Here is a 17,920-nt window from a genome sequence, read left to right on the forward strand (position 1 = left end):
GTGTTTTTGAGAATATTGTATCTGGTATTTTATTGAACTATATTATATCATATTTTTTTATTATAGAATTTCTGTCATCCAAAAAGACAACGAGAGATTACAAAAAGAACTTAATGAAGTTCAGAGGAAACGCCAAGAACGTGAGGAGTTAGAAAGGGAAGTAACAGAACCACCAAAACGAGAGCTTAAAAAAGACAGTCGTATGATACCAGGTAAAAATGAGATTTCATTTGCATAAATGAAAACAAAAATGCAGTTTAAGTTTTCATTACACTTATGGAAAATTTAATTATTTTGATAGTTTAATGCTCAATGTTAAGTATGAAACTTCTGATAGTCATGACAAAACATGTCTTATATGAATATTACTGACAATCTCAAAAAATGTGTCAATAATAGACCTGAGTCTGTATTCAACGATTATGATGCACTTGGATATCTTTCCTCACTACATGAAAAATATGTTTTCATCCCTGCAGACAAAGCTTCAAACAATATTGTATTTGTAAAGCCCATTACCTCAATTGCCTTATTAAGATATTGGGCATTGAATGCCACATATAAACGTACTACTTTTGACAAAGAAGAAATCCTAAAAAACCATAAGTCATTCATGTCCAAAATATGAGGACTTATCTTACTTATATTGAATTTCCAAATTTCTTAAGAATCCATAGAAAGAAAGGTTTATAGCTGGATCTTCATATTGCTCCATGAAGGAGATGTTAATTCACCTTACAAAGATGTCTGTAGTGAAGGATAGACAGCAAGCTAGTTACAATACCACATACTCTCGTAGTGGCATTAATCATATGTAGAATCTTAAAAATTCTCAAGATTTGGGCCAAACATAAAAATATGTTCGTTTGCTGTTCTCCTACCCATTGGTTTGAAGCTTAAGTTGGTAGGTAGGGAAAAAAACTTATTTTATTGAAATTTTTGGAAAGATGAAATGCAGAATTAAATATATAAGGGATGTGACATGTGAAGTAATTATTTAGTTTTCGTATTTTTGATGACTTGTTATCAAACTACTCTTATTTCTTTGTTGTTTATGATGTTATACAAAAAGTGAGTATCAGTTATATCATTGAAACGCGAGTTTGTAATGGTAATATTCCATATCTTGAATCATAATACATGCACATCTTTATGTATCTTTTGTCAATGTTTGATACATGGACACAATAATTTGAAATTGATATCAAATGACCTAATATCAAATATAGATATGATCTATATGATGAAGAAGTTGGCAGTTGCTTTTATCAGCTAAAAGACACATTTGTTTCATTGCATGTTTTATTGCATGAACTAATTGGAGAAACCAACATTGGTAGACTGAATTCTATAAAATGTACCTATGGGTAACCAAACAGGTATTTACTTCCAAGCAACTGTAATACACTGGAGCAAACATTTATTAAATCAAAGGTAGCTTATTATATTTTAATTGTCATCTGTGTTAATGACTATATTATATTATGAAGCTATCACTGTATCATGCATCTGACATTAACTTATACCTCTGCTCCAAAAGAGAGGGGGTATACTAATTTACCCATGTCCTTGCGTCCTTTTTTCCATCCATATAATTTTTTCTGTCACAGTTTTCTCAGTAACAACCAATCACAGTGCCTTGAAATTTCAACACATTCTTCCTGTAGATTTGCCATATGGTGGGATCTATTTCCAGAAAAATTCCTATTTACTGAGGACTTTTTTATTTTCCTAACTTATATTGTGATTGAAAGCAGGGAAATCACTAGTGAGCCATTGCTCATAGATATCTTGATTTCATTGCTATTATTGGCCAGTAAAATCTATATTACATTGAAAACTATGATGCCTTGATGAAATAACTTAAATTTAAAAAACCAACACACTCTGGTAATGTTGCAATATCGAAAAAATGAAAACCTGGTATCAAAGTTCCGTTTAATAAAAAGTGTGCATTTTTATTCTTTTTAACATCAGGACTTACATTGGAAGAATCAACCGACTTAAACCTTTTGTATACAAATCTTGAGAAACTTGACAGACAGCTCAAAGAATTAAACATTAGTTTTAGAACAAGATATGTTCCTAAATCTCAAAAGATTGAACTGAAGGAGAGACTTGAGAATAAAGTCAATGAGAGAGATGACTTACTTAGACAAGGACAAATATATCGATACAAAAGGTCAAAGTTGAAAATAGCTGTTGAAGCTGCTCAGGCTTACAATAGAGTTAAACCTCCTCATCAGACTGTAGGAGATGCTGTTATATTTGCCCTTGGTCAAGCACGAGGGCTACAAAAACAAGAAAAAGGTAAAATATTACATTTCTTCACAACTTTCTGCTTTGAAATATTAAATTATATTAGCCTATAGACTAGTGTGATTTTAGCTTAACTAGATTTAGTAATAGCTTAACTAGATTTAGTAATAGCTTAACTAGATTTAGTAATAGCTTATTGAACTGTACCATGAATAGCTAGTAGATATCCATTTTAATAGGTTGCTTCTATTGGTTTTCTAATATTTCATAATTTCAACTTGTTTCTCCCCTCCCATCAATAGTCTAGTCAAAGACGTTAGCCTATTTTATAAGGCAGTAAGTAGTAAAATATCAGACCTACAGTTGTATTTGTTTCAGCTTATAGTTAAATTGCCATAACCTTTGAAAATAAATTTAAGGCAAAGGTTTGAAATTATTACATTTGCAATAATAGTTTGTAAACATATCAAATTATTTCTTAAAGTTTGATCTTTTTAATAATTAAAAGATGTCATCTTACAATATATGAATCATAACTTTCCTCAGTCATTATCTTTGGGTTTTCAAATTTTGATATTACTCATACATTCTTTTAGGGTTGAATTTATTTTACAAACATAATGCAACAGTTTCTTGTCTCTGTAAAGGTAATATTAAGATATTGTAATGTACATTGTTAAAGTAGGGGTCTTTATAAATATCAGACAGGAGGTGGTTCATGCATGTCAAAAGCCACAAAATTCACTTTCATTTCTAAATCAGAAACAGTTACAGACCACATACAAAAAATGTAGCAATCTTAGTATGTTATTTGGTTGGTGCACTTTTGAGTAATACCGGGTATTTACCTGTAGATTGTGTTTTAAAAACTGCAATTTGTAAGAGTTACTGTTCTTGATTTAGTTGATTTGTGTGGGAGATGAATGCATGCTTTTCAAACAAATACAGATCCGTATACAAAAAAGACTATAGATATGTAAAATTATAACATATTAAGACTGAAATAAAAAAAAAAGTTTGATTTGTGAGTTTTTCTACCACTGTCTGTGTCTGAATTTTATTTGTCCAAAAGCATGAAAATCAGCCATTCCTCTGTTGTTGTAGATGGTAGTAGACAAGATAACTATAATCTTGAAGGTAATCTAAATCAGACTGTGTTCACATCCTTTATTGTTGAGCACGGCACTTCCTAAAGCTCTGTGAATACCTGAAAATACCCTTCTAACTCTTCTTAAGATAACTAATATGTCAATTTTTGCTCTTTCTCAGAGGTTTAGTTGTCTTGAGCACACAATGTTTTTTTTCTTAATAATAGGGTTTTTTTTGCTTGTTTTTCTAGAACATGATTTCTGTTTCATATTAAAGATGAAGTACCCTCATATGAGTAAAATCATGCACTTGACCCCAAGAGATTCATATCTATAGCAAAATGGTTTAGTTTAAGTAGATTATTTTAACTTACTTTATATAAGCCTGATAAGTCTTATTTAAGGTATCTCTTATCAAACATTTCATGTTTGGACATTAATTCGAGTTTAAATCTTTAGATTGTTATTTCATTGTACTACTAGGTACCATTCCACAAAAAGAGGGCTTGGATTGATTTGGGGTTTGACTTGAACCATTTAGAAAAAAGGAACTGAAAATGGGCCTGAAACAAGCGTTTGCATTATGTCTGGAAAATTACTTTGCTATAAGTGAATGAATTTCTTTGAAATCGTTTCACAAGGTGCCATACAACCAAAGGAAGGCCTTGAATAGATTTAAGGTTGCTGACTAGAACCATTTATAATTAAGTGGCAAAAAAGGCACCACTTTAATATTTGTCAAATTAATATCCTGTGTCAAGCTTAAATTGGTGTGTCCATACTTGCCTCAACTGTTCAAGGATTGACCTCTGTGGTTGCATTAAGCTGCACCCTTTTTTTACACTTAGGATATATTAAATTTTTTTCTAGATGACATACTTCAAGACTTTGTGTCTGGATTCTCTAGGATTCAGGAGTTAAAAACATGTACTTTGATTGGTGAGATGGATGTTATATTTGACTTTTCAATATTTGCCTTATGACTTTCAGAGTTTGCATGCAGTTTGATATTATTATTTTTAGGTCCTGCTATGGTTTAATGGACTTCAATCATAAGTCATTCTACATGTATTCCTCTTCAATATAAAAGGTAGATACAAAGGTTTATTATCAAATTTTTGAGACAAGTGAAATGAAGATGTTGACATTTATTAATCAACCTACATGTTGATAATATGTAATAATAATAGGAATCCTTCTGCAAAATTTAAAGTTTGCCATCACAAAAAATCATTATAAAGCATTATTTTTTTTATTTGTAAACATTTTTTAAATATTTTTGTTGTGTGCGATTGTGTACAATATTAAACCGAACCTTACTATCAATTAAGTCTAGCTCTATAGTGCCATACCATGCAAGATGCATAAGATTTCCAATGTCCTAACCACCCCTCTGCAACTTCTTAGTGTTCTGGTGTCCTTCATAATTTCAGTGTTTCAGATTAAGGATTTTTCAGTATTTTTAATTTAACCAATTTAAGTTAGTTGTCCATCCATCCATCATGTTTTAGCTGAATTTCAGATTGGTTCTGTGAACATTTTCTTTCAGATCATGTACCATGATATTGAGTTTTAAATTTGAAAAAGGAGACTTAACCTCTGTTTTTATATGCATGTTTTTTTGTATTTTAGCCATTATTTTCATACATGTATAAATGACTTGCAGTTCTATTAAGTTTTAAAAAGCATACTCCATACTGAGATATGTGTAACTGCAGGGTTTTAAATTCAAAATTATCTTTAGTAGCCCACAGTTGAAACTGTATAAGAAGAGCAGAAGGTTTGGTAGCCTACATTAGATTTTAGGGGCCAATGGCTAGTGGGCAACTGCAAAGTTCGAACCCAGTGTAGGGTTATAAATCATGATCAACTAAGATTCAAAACTTGTTTTGAAGGAGGCAGTCGTAAATATACAGGTTTATAATAATACCAGTCAGTACTTATTTTTCTGCCCACTACTTTAAATGTTGATATTTTAATGGTGTGTAAAAATTACAAGCAAAAACACATGATGATATGAGTAATTGTAGTTATTCAACAAAGAGAGATTTTTTATATCTTCTATAATGAATATTGTGTGGGAAGACATTTCTGGTTGCATAAGGATGAAGTTGAAACATTGTAAAAGAGCTATCTTTTATTGTTTTTTAGTTCAATTAGTTTGTCATATCATGATTGATATGTTTTTTTTCTTGTTATATGCATGTAAAATGTTCACTGATTCTTTTAATTGATTCATTTTATCATAGTTTATTTTCTAACCTTTCATTTCTTACCCACAATATTTAATATACATGTTCAAACAATATGCTAGTAATACACGTGTTTTTTGTCATGCATTCTTTCTGTAGCTGTGTAAAAAGACTTTTTGCATTTATTTTTACATCAGTGTCTTAAATAATGAGAAGTATATTTTTATATTGTGTCTTTTCTCCATCTTTATAGAATTATCTCCTGGGGAAGGACAGAGAGAAGGTTCCCCTGGGGCAGGACCTACCCTGAATACGTCTTCATTTGATGATGATGATCCCAGTAAAGAGAAAGAAGCTGAGATGATGTTGGAGTATATAGAGAAATTTAATGAACTATTTGAAGATGGAATGTATGAAGATGCTGCTATCCATGCTGCCAATAGTCCAAAGGGCATTCTGAGGACATCAGCTACATTAGCCAAATTTAGGGGTATGCTATTATGCATTACGTAAGACTTACGGTAATATTTTTGGGTCATAAAGACTCATTTTGTTTATTTTTTGTGGGTCATTGACTCATGGCTCTCTCGAAAAGGATCCCTGAACTTTTAATTTAAGTTTTGTGTTTTTCCTTCTTCAATATAAAATGTTGTTATGACTGATTTAATGTAGCATTTTATCATATAGGTCTTTGGAAATGTTGTCTGTTCTATTGTTTGTCTATACATGTGAAGGATCAATTTAACTGAAGCTGTTTATACTCCCTACCAACAAAATTTAGGGGTTGATGGGAATCATCCAGTCATGTCCCTTAAAACATCTTTCCCTATCTTTTATAAACATAACTGCTTCAAAGCTACCAGATGGTTTTCACTTTCAAGCAAGGTAAGATATCCTATGGTTAGGTAGGAAGATAAATATAGGATTCATAATCAGTGAAAGTTCAAAATTGCGAAATATCAAGTTTTTTTTTTAATTTCAATATCGTAACAAATGAGCCTGAGCAAATTTGTTATGATGTTGAAGTAAATAAAGAGAGTTGATATTTTGAGATATTCAACTTTCATGTGTTATAAAACCTCTTTTTATGGAATGCCTACGTGTTGACGTATGATGACGTGTGACTCCAGAACTTTTTGATTGTGTAAACTTCAAATCAGTCTGTAAAAGGCAAAATAGACGTCACAACGCCGATTAGAAAAATGTTGAACGAAGTACACTTGGGTAGTATATCCAGTCATCCTAGAGTATTTATTCTATTGTAAAAAATAGCTTATTTGTTATTTACATTTAATATTATCACAATTGATATACCTGGGACTGTTGATGACTTGTGGCGATTTTCGTTGTCAGAAGATATTTTTTTTAATTCCAAAAACATGGGAATTTCGACTCCCATGAAAATTTGCATAAATTCGACTCTACAAGTTATTGCGTGACTAAATTTAATTTTCTACATTAATAAACCACCAAAACTAATTTTCAAGAAAGAATTTTAAAACAATGTTAAAAATATTACCCCTATCCCTAGAAAACTGATCTCAGTATCAAACATAATTCTCATTCACAGCGTACTGACGCTGTGAAACTCATATTTTAGGCATTCATAATTTAAAAGATAAAATGATTTACCCAAAATATCTGAGCAATTCAGGCGTGTGAGCTAAGATGCTAAATAAATATGTTTAGATATGCAAAGGCATGTTTGAAGTACGATACTTAAAAAATTTGCACATAACAGGTTTTAAAATGAAAGAAAATATGAAGTAAAAAAATTGCACATAACAGGTTTTAAAATGAAAGAAAATATGAAGTTAAAAAAAAATCCCCTCTTTACTATGAAAAATACAATATTTTCAAATTGAAACTGGAAACAATATGCCCCTGAAATGAGTAGATATGTTGAATACGTCGACGATTAAAACACTAGTACCCAGCATGTCTTTTTAACATCAATTATATGATAAATATAACATTTTGGTTCATGTTGAGATTTTTTTTCATGGGTATTGCACTACCTTGACTTTGAAAAGTTTAAATATTTATAACTTGGGCTCACAAGAAAGCTACTAAACTATACAGTAGTATTTATTTACCAAAGCTTTTTTGAAGTACGGTATTTTAAAAAATATGCCAATTAAAAGTAAAATGGAAGAAATTCCGAAAATTCCCCTTTTTACAAAAACATATAATTGTCGCCTTGAAACTAAAATAATATGCTCATGAAATGAGCAGTGATATTGGATATATCAATGTTGAAAACAATAGCACCCAGCATGCGTTAATAAACTTAGGATTAACATTTTGGTTCATATTGAGGTATTTTTTTCATGGGTAGGGTTGGTAATTTCTCACCTTATTTGACCTGGAAAAGTTAAATTATTAATTACTTGGGCTCATTTGAAAGCTTAGGCACTATATAGATGCACTGTATCACACTAACACATGTTTGAACTGCGGTATTCTGAAGAAAGATAATGTCGGATGATAAAGAAATTCTGTAAATTCCCCTTTTCTTGATTTTATAGTAAATGCAATCCTATAAAGAATTCAAACGCCTGAATTGATCAGATATGTTAAATCATTATCTTAATTATGAATACCTAAAATATGAGTTTCACAGTGTTGGTATGCTGTGAATAAGAATTATGTTTGATACTGAGACCAGTTTTCTAGGGGTAGGGGTAATATTTTAAACATTGTTTTGGTGGTTTATTAATGTAGAAAATTAAATTTAGTCACGCAATAACTTGTAGAGTCAAATCTATGCAAATTTTCGTGGGAGTCGAAATTCCCATGTTTTTGGAATTAAAAAAATATATTCTACAAAAATCACCACAAGTCATCAACAGAGTCCTAGGTGTATCAATTGTGATAATATTGAACGTAAATAACAAATAAGCTATTTACAATAGAATAAATACTCTAGGGTGACTGGATAGACTACCCAAGTGTATTTCGTTCAGCATTTTTATAATCGGCGTTACGACGTCTATTTTGGCTTTTACGGACTGATTTGAAGTATACACGATCAAAAAGTTCTGGGGTCACACGTCATCATGAAATTTTTGTCCACATCACGTAAAGAAGAAATCACTGCAAGTAAAGAAAAGAAAAAAAAAATGCGCATAAAGTATTTAGAGATCAACATAACGTAAAGATGAAAAGACCTCACGTATAAGAAAACCACTGCAAGTAAAGATAAATCCACATAACGTAAATATATGTCCACATAACATAATCATAAAACAACAGAACGTAAAGACAAAATTACAGAACGTAAAGACAAAATGACCACATGTAATTATAAAACCACAACAAGTAATATAAAATTGACAACATATAAACACATGTGTATCTCATCAGACAGTTCAGGTGTTCCATATCTTTTTCTATTGTTTCTTTAGAAAATTTGGTTGCTTGACATTAAGCATCTGTCATAGAATGAAGTAAGAAATGTCACTTTCGACCAATCAGATGACATCAGTTGCAATTGTGATTTTTTCATGTCACTTGTTTGTATCACATCATCCATGGTGAGTGATATCACAAATATTTATCCATCCAAGAAGTAGATAAAATGACCAAATCAAGGAGAGTTAATATTTTGATGCCATTCAAATGAAGGGTTTTACATTGTAAAATATTGTAAGCTCAACACTTTTTGAACTGCTCAATAAATTGTGAAGATATTTTATGTGAATGTAAGACATCATTAGAAGAATAAAAATAATTCATGACCAAAGTCTGCATGAGGAGATAATGTAAATTAAGGGTTTCACATGTCAACTCCCTATAATCACGATTTCTTTTGAAACTAGTCATTGGTTTTCAATAAAAGTTAATAGACAGATTAGGAATCATATATGTTGATGTTCAGGAATGAAACTAATTAATGTCAGGTTTCTGCATGAGGAGATTATCCAACTTAAGGGTGTAACACAATTGAAGTGCATTTGAAGCAGGGGTATTTTATTATAGCTGCTTTGGTTGTTAATGTGAGCTCTAGTCATTTTTTATGCCTGTTGTCATCTGTTGTTTTTCTAAGTGTTAATTCTTCTTTTAAAAAAATTCCTACTCAGTTGATTGTAGCCAAATTTGGTAAAAAGCACTCTTTTAATATGAACATAAAAAATGTGTTGATTATCAGATTATTCCCATCAGGCAGTAGATGTGACAACCATGTCTAAAGACTTTGGGGTTAAAACCACTTATTTCAAGCTATATATCAAAAACAGTGAGAGATCATGAAAATTGGGTGCCTTTCCTTCTTCTCTACAAAAGTCACTATTGGGTCAATGTTGTAAGACAGTTCCTTGATAGAGTTATTGCCCTTGAGGGGCAGAAAATGATGTTTTTGCCATTTTCAGCCCGCCTGGCTATTGGCCATGTGAGCTATTGCCATCACCTGGCCTCCATCGTTAACAATTTTTCAAAACTCTTCTCCTCTGACATTATTTGACTACCTGAAACCCAACTTGGTATGAATGTTCCTTGGGGTATTCTGCTTAGAACTGAGTTCTTATTTGTTGAATCACATGGCTGCCATTACTAACAATAAAACATAGGGGTCAGACAGTAGTTTTTCTCATGTGTCTCCGAAACTGTTAGGTTTAGCCAAATTCAGATATGGGATTAAAGTGTTCAGCATAATGTAATCTATCTGCCTTAAAATTTTTGTTTAAATCTGTTAAGCAATGATGGAGTTATTGCCCTTTTCAATGTTGTTTTTTTGTTGTTGTTTATTTTAATGTTATTTCTTTCAAAAATCTTTTCCTCTGACATTACTTGAGCAATTGGAACTACATTTTGTGTGAATGTTCCTTAGGGTATTTTTCATAGAACTGATTTAGAGATTTTTGATCAGTGGAAAAAAATGACCACCATTACTAAAAATAGAACAAAGGGGTCAAGAAGAAGTTTTCCTCATATAACTCCAAAACCATTAGGTTTAGCCAAATTCTTTCAATTGCAGGAATCAAAGTTATCAGACGACTCTGTGTAAGATTTATTGCCCTTGAAAGGTGAAAAATGATGAGGTTTTTTTTACAGTCAATATCATGAAGACTATGATAGAAACTTTCAATGATTAAGATGATCTATTTGTTAAGGCCTACAAAAGTTTGTCAGATGACTCCTCCTTAGAGCTATTGCCCTTGAAAGACATAAAATTTTGTTTTTAACAGTTTTCAGCCAATATCTTGAGAACTATAATAGGTAGTATGAAACTTTCAATTGATGAAATGATCCTTATGATAAGTCCTACCAAAGTCTTCTGTGAGTCAAAATTGTTGGAGAGCTCCTTGTTAGAGTTATTGCCCTTGAACGACAAAAAAATTGACCAGGTAAGTGATTCAGGCTCCTGGGAGCTTCTTGTTAGCCAATATATTGCACATGAATTTCCATTTGGTTGATGTAGGTTGAGTTTAATTAGGGCTGTTGCCATTGGAAGGCAATTAATTGACATTTAAAAAAAAAAATAGCTGATAATTTGAAAACCATAATAGATAAATTCAACTTCCAGTTGATGAATTCCTCCTAAGGCCTAAAAAAAATTCTGTGTTTCTGGTACATTGTAACATCTTTTTCAAAATTGGGTTGGTAGGTTTTTTTTTTTTTTTTTTGGAAAAAATTTGTAGATTTGTAGGATATCGAAACCTACCGGCTTTGCTCTCTCTGTTATGACACTGCTGTAATATACACTTTAAAAGATTTCTGACAACCATATGCTTGCATTTTGCAAACTTTATTGCAAATACTGAACTTGGTTGTTAACTGATGTAGCTTACAACTTTGCATTTCATTGGACGACTGTGATAGTAAACATGAAATTTAAGGCTCCATTAGGGGCATTGGTGTTCAGAATACTTTCAATTACTTTTATACATTGAATAATCTTTTATGTGTTGAAGAATTGAAAATAGCTTACTTGTTGAACCAATAAAATAATTGAAATAAAAAACATATTACAGTGATCACAGTTCACCAAATAAAATCACATTTGGTATTAATGAAGCAAGAATATGTGTCAGCTATCTTTTTAGAAGATAGTATTTGGTTTTTTTTGGCCTAAACTACTTTATTGATTTCGATGAAATTTAATAAGATGAGAAGGCATTATAATTTCTGTAGACATTCTTGAAGAAATGTAATTCATTTTTAATCAATGATGCCTTTAAAGGGAGATACATAATATACTAGTAATCCAACTTTTGAGGAGGTTAGGCATCATAAGTAGATGTGAATGAAGGAGTAAAATAACTATACCCCTGCTTTTTCCATATGTCTGTCCATTTGTCTATTACACTTTTCTGATCTTTCCCTAAGTTTCTTATAGACTACTTGTCTCTGCCTTGGCATTTTTTTTACAAGTTCAGTGCAGCTATGATGTTTGATAATTGGTTTGGCAACACTAACTTTCTATTTGATGACTAGGTTTACACTTAGACACTATTCTTAACAGGGGATGTTGGGGTATCAAGGGTGAGGATTAGCTCACATGTCTTGTAATCCCTTTGAGAGCTATGGAAAATGATTTCTCTTTATGAACATTTTCATAAGATGCCTTACCTTCCTTACAAATTTCATCAAAATTCATTGAAGGACTTATATAATTTGGCTTATGATGGTATCAGTCTTGTATTACATATTCTTGAGTGGGTGTACGTCAAAACATGGAGGCTAAAAAATATAGTGCGCCTCCTTTTTGACTTTTCCTTGTTTCTTGGCAAATGACTATCATTTTTCATCAGAAAAGGGGTCTATTCTAGGAACTCAAAATAAAAGTAAAAGTAGAAAAAGTCTATTTTTAGTTTGACCTGTCCTGGTGTACCAAAGTTCGTGCCTTTTTTTCTAAAATGGACCTAAAAATTATTTTGGAAATTTCCTTATTTGAAAAAATATGGTCAAAAGTTAGATTGAAACTCCTTGTCTATTTTTTTAAAAAAAGAAGCCTATGGGGCAAAGAATACAAGACTGAGACCTGATGTTTTCATATGTAAAACTCTCAACTCCAATTATCTCGACCCGTGCAGGTCCAGGTGTTAAAAGAATAGGCCTGCAGCAGCGCTAAGATTGTCTTAAATGGTGACTGAATAGTGCTCAGAATCCTAGCCGGGGGCTAGGGCGCTCTGCCCACAGAGCAACTGGGATGTGTGCCCCAGGTGGTGGAATGGGGTACTCCTGGCGTGTTACATGCTAGGGTTGTCAGGCTATAAACAGGAAAACCTGACCGCAAACCATAGTGGTGCACCCTGTTGGGAAAGATGCCACGTTCCTCGTATGTTAAAGAACCCTACTGTGGTATTCTCCCAGAGTAGGAACCATAGGGCTCCGCCACAGGAGGCTAAATTGCCCGACCTAACCCACCTCTCCCTATTTCCAGTGGCAATCAAAATCTGTTGACCCTACTGTCCTTGTGTCCCATCCCTTTTTCATTTCATCATCATTTCATGTTCATTTTATCTTCAATTTCATGTTCATCGTCTGAATTTAGCTGAAATATTGCTGCTCGGACGTTAAACCCCAACAAACAAACAAACCAATTATCTCCCCTGGCAAGCATCTGGTATACTCCAATTTAAGGGTTTAACTTTGTTTAGTGGATGTGGGGGTATTTTTTTTTTAGCTCAGTGCTCAAATTATTTCTAGTTCTGTTCATGAAGTTTTTGAAATAAGGTTTAAAGGTCAGATTAAATAAGAATAGTAAACCAATACTTTCAGACAAATTTTATCTTGATACATTTGACATAGAGCATATGATACCTTAAACTTGATAAAAGCATGTGTTTATATTAAAATGAATTTGCTACTGACAGAGTTTAGCATGCTCTCTGATGAAGCATGCATGACTTAAGAAGCTGTTACTCATCTTCATATTTATAAATACATGCATTCTGTGGTAGCATATGATATGAACTTCCTTATCAACATCAAACACAGAATGAGATAGCATTTTATATCAAATTGTTATTATTTAGTAAACAAGAAAATCACTGCATTGATTGTTTTGTCTGTTGTTAATACCGGTATATCAATCAATTTACTGCATTGTATAGGTAGAATTATTGTCTCTTGGACTTTGATGACAGGTAGTTTAAAATTGTTTCATGTAGGTATAATAGAATGATATTTGCTGATTAGATTAACTGGGAATTTAAGGCCGACAGCATGTCTTATCTGGCTTTCAAGTCAAATTACTTGTACTAAATACTGGTACAAAAGGACCAATCAAATAAATATTGCAAATTTTGGTATGCTGTACGTGTGTTAAAGAGTAACCTCTTATCAACAGTAATAGAACCGAATCCATTGGAAGATCTAGACCAAAAGTCCTCAATAAAGTGTAAGGGAAAAGGTTGAAGGTCCAGGACCTAGAAATATGAAATTTCAAAGGTACTAGGTCAGAAATTTAGGGTCCCAAACCTTTGACTATCAATTACGTCTGCAAAAAGTGTATACAAGAAGAACTCAAAATCAAACATATTGAAATAAAAAGCATGTAAAATGAAATTGACCATATCTAATATTAAATGTACTGTTATGTACATGGTTCTATGAAGTATTCAGTACACTGTAATTTGTTACATCTGTTTATAAGTATGATTCAAGTGACTTTACAGTACAGGTAGTTGTACTTGTAGTTTAGAAATAGGAATATGGCCTTCAGAAGTCAGTTAATAAAACATTAAAGTTATTGCCCAATGCTCAAGGGAAAACTTGTCACAATAACCCAGTTTACATTAACCAGACAGATCCTGCAAATACACTTCATTTGCATTTAAATGACTTGATAAGGGAATTAAATCAATAGATTACATTACTGGTATTTCAAATCAAAAAACATTTTGTACAATCCCTGTACAGCCCATTACTTCATAGAGAGAATATTTAAATGGACGATAGGTGAAAACTATTATAGTGTAATAAAGCTAACAACATAAAAGGTTTAGTCACTCCTTAATAATCTCCATAGTAGTCATAGTTGGAAATAAAATCTATAGGTTTTATAAAGGAGGAAAATGGCTAATATAGAAAAGATATTGAAGAAACGTTTATGTTGATCAGAATTGTTTACTTGACGGAACTTGTTTATTGATTTACTGAACCTGTTGTGTTAATTATTTACAGTGACAATGTAACTTTGTTTTGTGATCAAGTTTCTATATTAACCTTTAAACATACCAGATGATTTGGCTGTGTTTTGTCTGAATAAACTTGTTCGTTGTCTGTCGGGTAAATTACCATACCGTGGTGTTATCCATGTGAAAACTTGATTTGGACTTGACATTCCATTCTAAGTGGTAAAGTATTTTTCTCTGAAGTGCTTATTTTAATACTTTGTTTGCTGTCATCCTATTTATTATACTGGTATATTTATATATTGCCTAACTATTAAGGGGAAATAATTCATTATTTTTTATGTGCTTGGAGTATGTAATAAGATTTTTTGATATCTAAATCCATGCCTATTGATTGTTGTAAAGGTTGTAAAGACTTCATTGATCATTTTAAAACTCTGTCTTTCAATATATACAGGAACTTGTTATCAATAAATTACTTTGTAAATGGTAAAAAATCCATAATTCAACTTTTACATGGTAAGTTTCTATGCCTGGGCCAAATGAGAAATAAGCATTTACATGTGGTAATACATGTAACATCTGCCAACAGTGGGGCTCTAGAATTCTCATTACCCATTATGGCCATGAGAAGTTGAAATAAAGAAAATTTCTATTTGTGGATATTTCTGTTGTGGTCAAGTTATTTTTTGTTCCAAAATTGTCCTTGGAAAGCAGAAAAGTTTTTTAAATTCTAGTGCACCAATCAATACCCAATACAAGAGGATCTTAGATCTTTACTTTCCATATTGTGTGGGGGAATGCAGATTATAACAAATTATATCTTTTTACAACCCATAATTGATTTGAATTTCAATTCAAAAGGTACATCTATCTCAAAATATCAGGCAGACATGTTCTTACATAGACATTAAAACATCCTTGGTTGTTGTTTATTTTAATGGAGTCCTTAACAATGTTTGGTTCTTTTTTTCAGATGTAAAGGCTCATGGAAATGCCAGATCTCCGCTACTTGCATTCTGTGATGCTGTCATGGCATCTGTTAGTGCTGTAGGCAGTCGACCTAATCACAAACTGTCTGATGAATGTGTGGAGTGTGTGCTGAATGAAAATAGATTAGATCTTTTGGCTCATTGGATAGCACAAGACAGGTATATAAGGGGCTATATTTACACAATAATTCTGATTTCACAAAAGTATGATTTTTATTATTCTTGTGACACCCTTTAGTTAACACAGTTAAGAAGGTACAATTTATTTAATTTAGGTACTAATGAAAATGATTCCAAGGAATATATGTAAGTTCTTTCACAGTTTGCAAGTTCATTGACACTATAAATTCTTTAGGTTTTGTGGTCAGTGCTTACTTGGAAAAAATGCCTCTAAACTACAGTGTCAGCTATTTGATATAAGTTAGTGAAAATGTATATACCGAATTGTTTATGTATTGTTTATATGTATACCCTGTACCTGTTGCCTGTAATCTGAGTTTGGCTTTCTTTAAGCCTCTTATATATGATAAAAATATTAAATTGATTTTTTGTAGGTTGTCACTGAATCATCAAATAGGTGACAGGATCAGTAACCATTGTGTCTGTCAGGTTCCTTGTAAGTGTAGCTGCCAAGCCTTGGCTCAGAATATATACAGTAAACTCCACCTATATCGGCAAGCTATTTTCTGTATGTTAAAACAGGGACGTGTCCATACTGGTATGGAGTATGCCAAACATAAATATCCCCTATCAAAACAGGACTATTTAAGTTTATTGAGGACTTGTCCGTCTTTACAACTGATGCATTCCTTGGTTGAAGATAATGGAGAAGGAGCAAGAATATTACCCATTGGTGTAGTTATTTTGGTGCTACTAGAAAATAGTCATTTTGACCTTGTCATTAGATTCATACAGGATTTACAGAACACACCAACATCAGGTGAGATTTTTCTACAGAATTGTGATTGATTTTGTTTTATTTTATAGCTTCAAATCAATCAACTGACCTGCTATTAGATAAAAATATATTTAGATGTCAGTGTTAGCTGTGTTAATATTAGAACAAAAATTCTTTTTTGGGGGATCAAAGTTACACATCTGACTCCCTATAAAAAATTGAAAGTACAAATATTACAAATCATTTGTACTTGTAGAGTAGGGCTTTTACACTTGTTTGTAAATGTTTACCATGAAGACAATATATTATTTATATTTTAGTACTGTTTGTAATACTTCAGGCCTGGATTTCATTAAAAAAAAAAAATCTCAATTTCAGACTTTCCTCAAATCCTTGAGTTTTTCCTCAAATATTAGATTACAAGCAACCTGTTTGGTCAAAATTTGAGTTTAGGATGGATTTCAGGTAAATCATTACACTTTCATTCCCTACACCGGTAAGTCTTTTTTTTTTATTATTTAGGTGATCAAAACACAAGTTTGTTCCATGCAGCCATGATGGATGATTTAGAGACCACAAAAGAACAATGGGATGGTCTTGTAAAACTTTTACAGGACCAAGGCTATGAAGAAACCTCTGTCAAACTTATGTCTTCAATTCACGTAATATCAGCTGTGAAGACAGTTCTCTATGAAAGTCTGAAAGTCGAATCTCCAGAAGGTGATCCTGCTTCTTAATGATGTGTATTGCAAAAAAAAAATGTATAGTGGACTGGCATGGGACCTGTGGTAGTAATGTTACAGCATTGGACCTGTGGTAATAATGTTATGGCATGGGACCTATAGAAGTAATGTTATGCTGGTGGTTGTTAATGATACTTCTCAATTGTATGCAAGATCAATGAACTTTTTTTTTTCAGGTTGTGATGATGCGGACAGTGAGTTCAGAATGTTGTAATTAAAAGCATTTCTAATACATTTTAAAATAAGTATTAAAACGAATATATGTGTAGCATTCAAGAATGCAAATTATACAGCATCTGTCTTCTTATCCTATTTTCTTGTTTCAAAACAAAATTGGAACCAGTAATCAATAAATAGGACAAAAATTAGGGAATGATGTTTGGTTTGTGTCATATTGGTTTTATTATTTTCATCCCATGTTTTTATTGGTCATATCAATGTAATTACTTATACAAAATTAATGACAGATTCTCTTGTTCTGTTGATATTTTGTTTGCCACATTCTGATATGGAAGACTTTTATTATTGGTTCAGTTACCTGTGCTCTGTGATACATATGAATGTTGTTTGTAATTGTTGTCACTGATTTCATTTGAAGAAAATGTATTTTGCAGTAAATTTATGCTTATTTGTACTTACTTACTTACTGCCCTTTACGCCACTGGCAT

The 17,920-nt window shown here is 32.0% G+C and overlaps 1 protein-coding gene across 4 annotated transcripts in view; it reads left to right on the plus strand.

Moving 5' to 3' along the window:
- LOC148626333 (clathrin heavy chain linker domain-containing protein 1-like) overlaps window positions 1-17,874 on the plus strand; it is a 26,120-nt gene extending 8,246 nt beyond the window's left edge. For 2 of the 4 annotated variants that reach the window (XM_088570223.1, XM_088570222.1), the window contains exons 4-10: window positions 67-212; window positions 1,978-2,310; window positions 4,218-4,286; window positions 5,793-6,029; window positions 15,596-15,770; window positions 16,166-16,551; window positions 17,032-17,874. In XM_088570223.1, the coding sequence (XP_088426349.1) occupies window positions 67-212; window positions 1,978-2,310; window positions 4,218-4,286; window positions 5,793-6,029; window positions 15,596-15,770; window positions 16,166-16,551; window positions 17,032-17,246 (1,561 nt within the window). In that variant the 3' untranslated portion in view covers window positions 17,247-17,874. The remainder of the gene's footprint in view (window positions 1-66; window positions 213-1,977; window positions 2,311-4,217; window positions 4,287-5,792; window positions 6,030-15,595; window positions 15,771-16,165; window positions 16,552-17,031) is intronic. The other 2 variants (XM_088570225.1, XM_088570224.1) reach the window with 1 other exon arrangement.
- Window positions 17,875-17,920: the final 46 nt, after the last annotated feature.

The sequence above is a fragment of the Perna viridis genome, chromosome 2, assembly GCF_037379345.1.
Source record: "Perna viridis isolate PV_CMFRI_1.1 ecotype Kerala chromosome 2, ASM3737934v1, whole genome shotgun sequence".
Taxonomy (NCBI): Eukaryota; Metazoa; Mollusca; class Bivalvia; order Mytilida; family Mytilidae; genus Perna; species Perna viridis.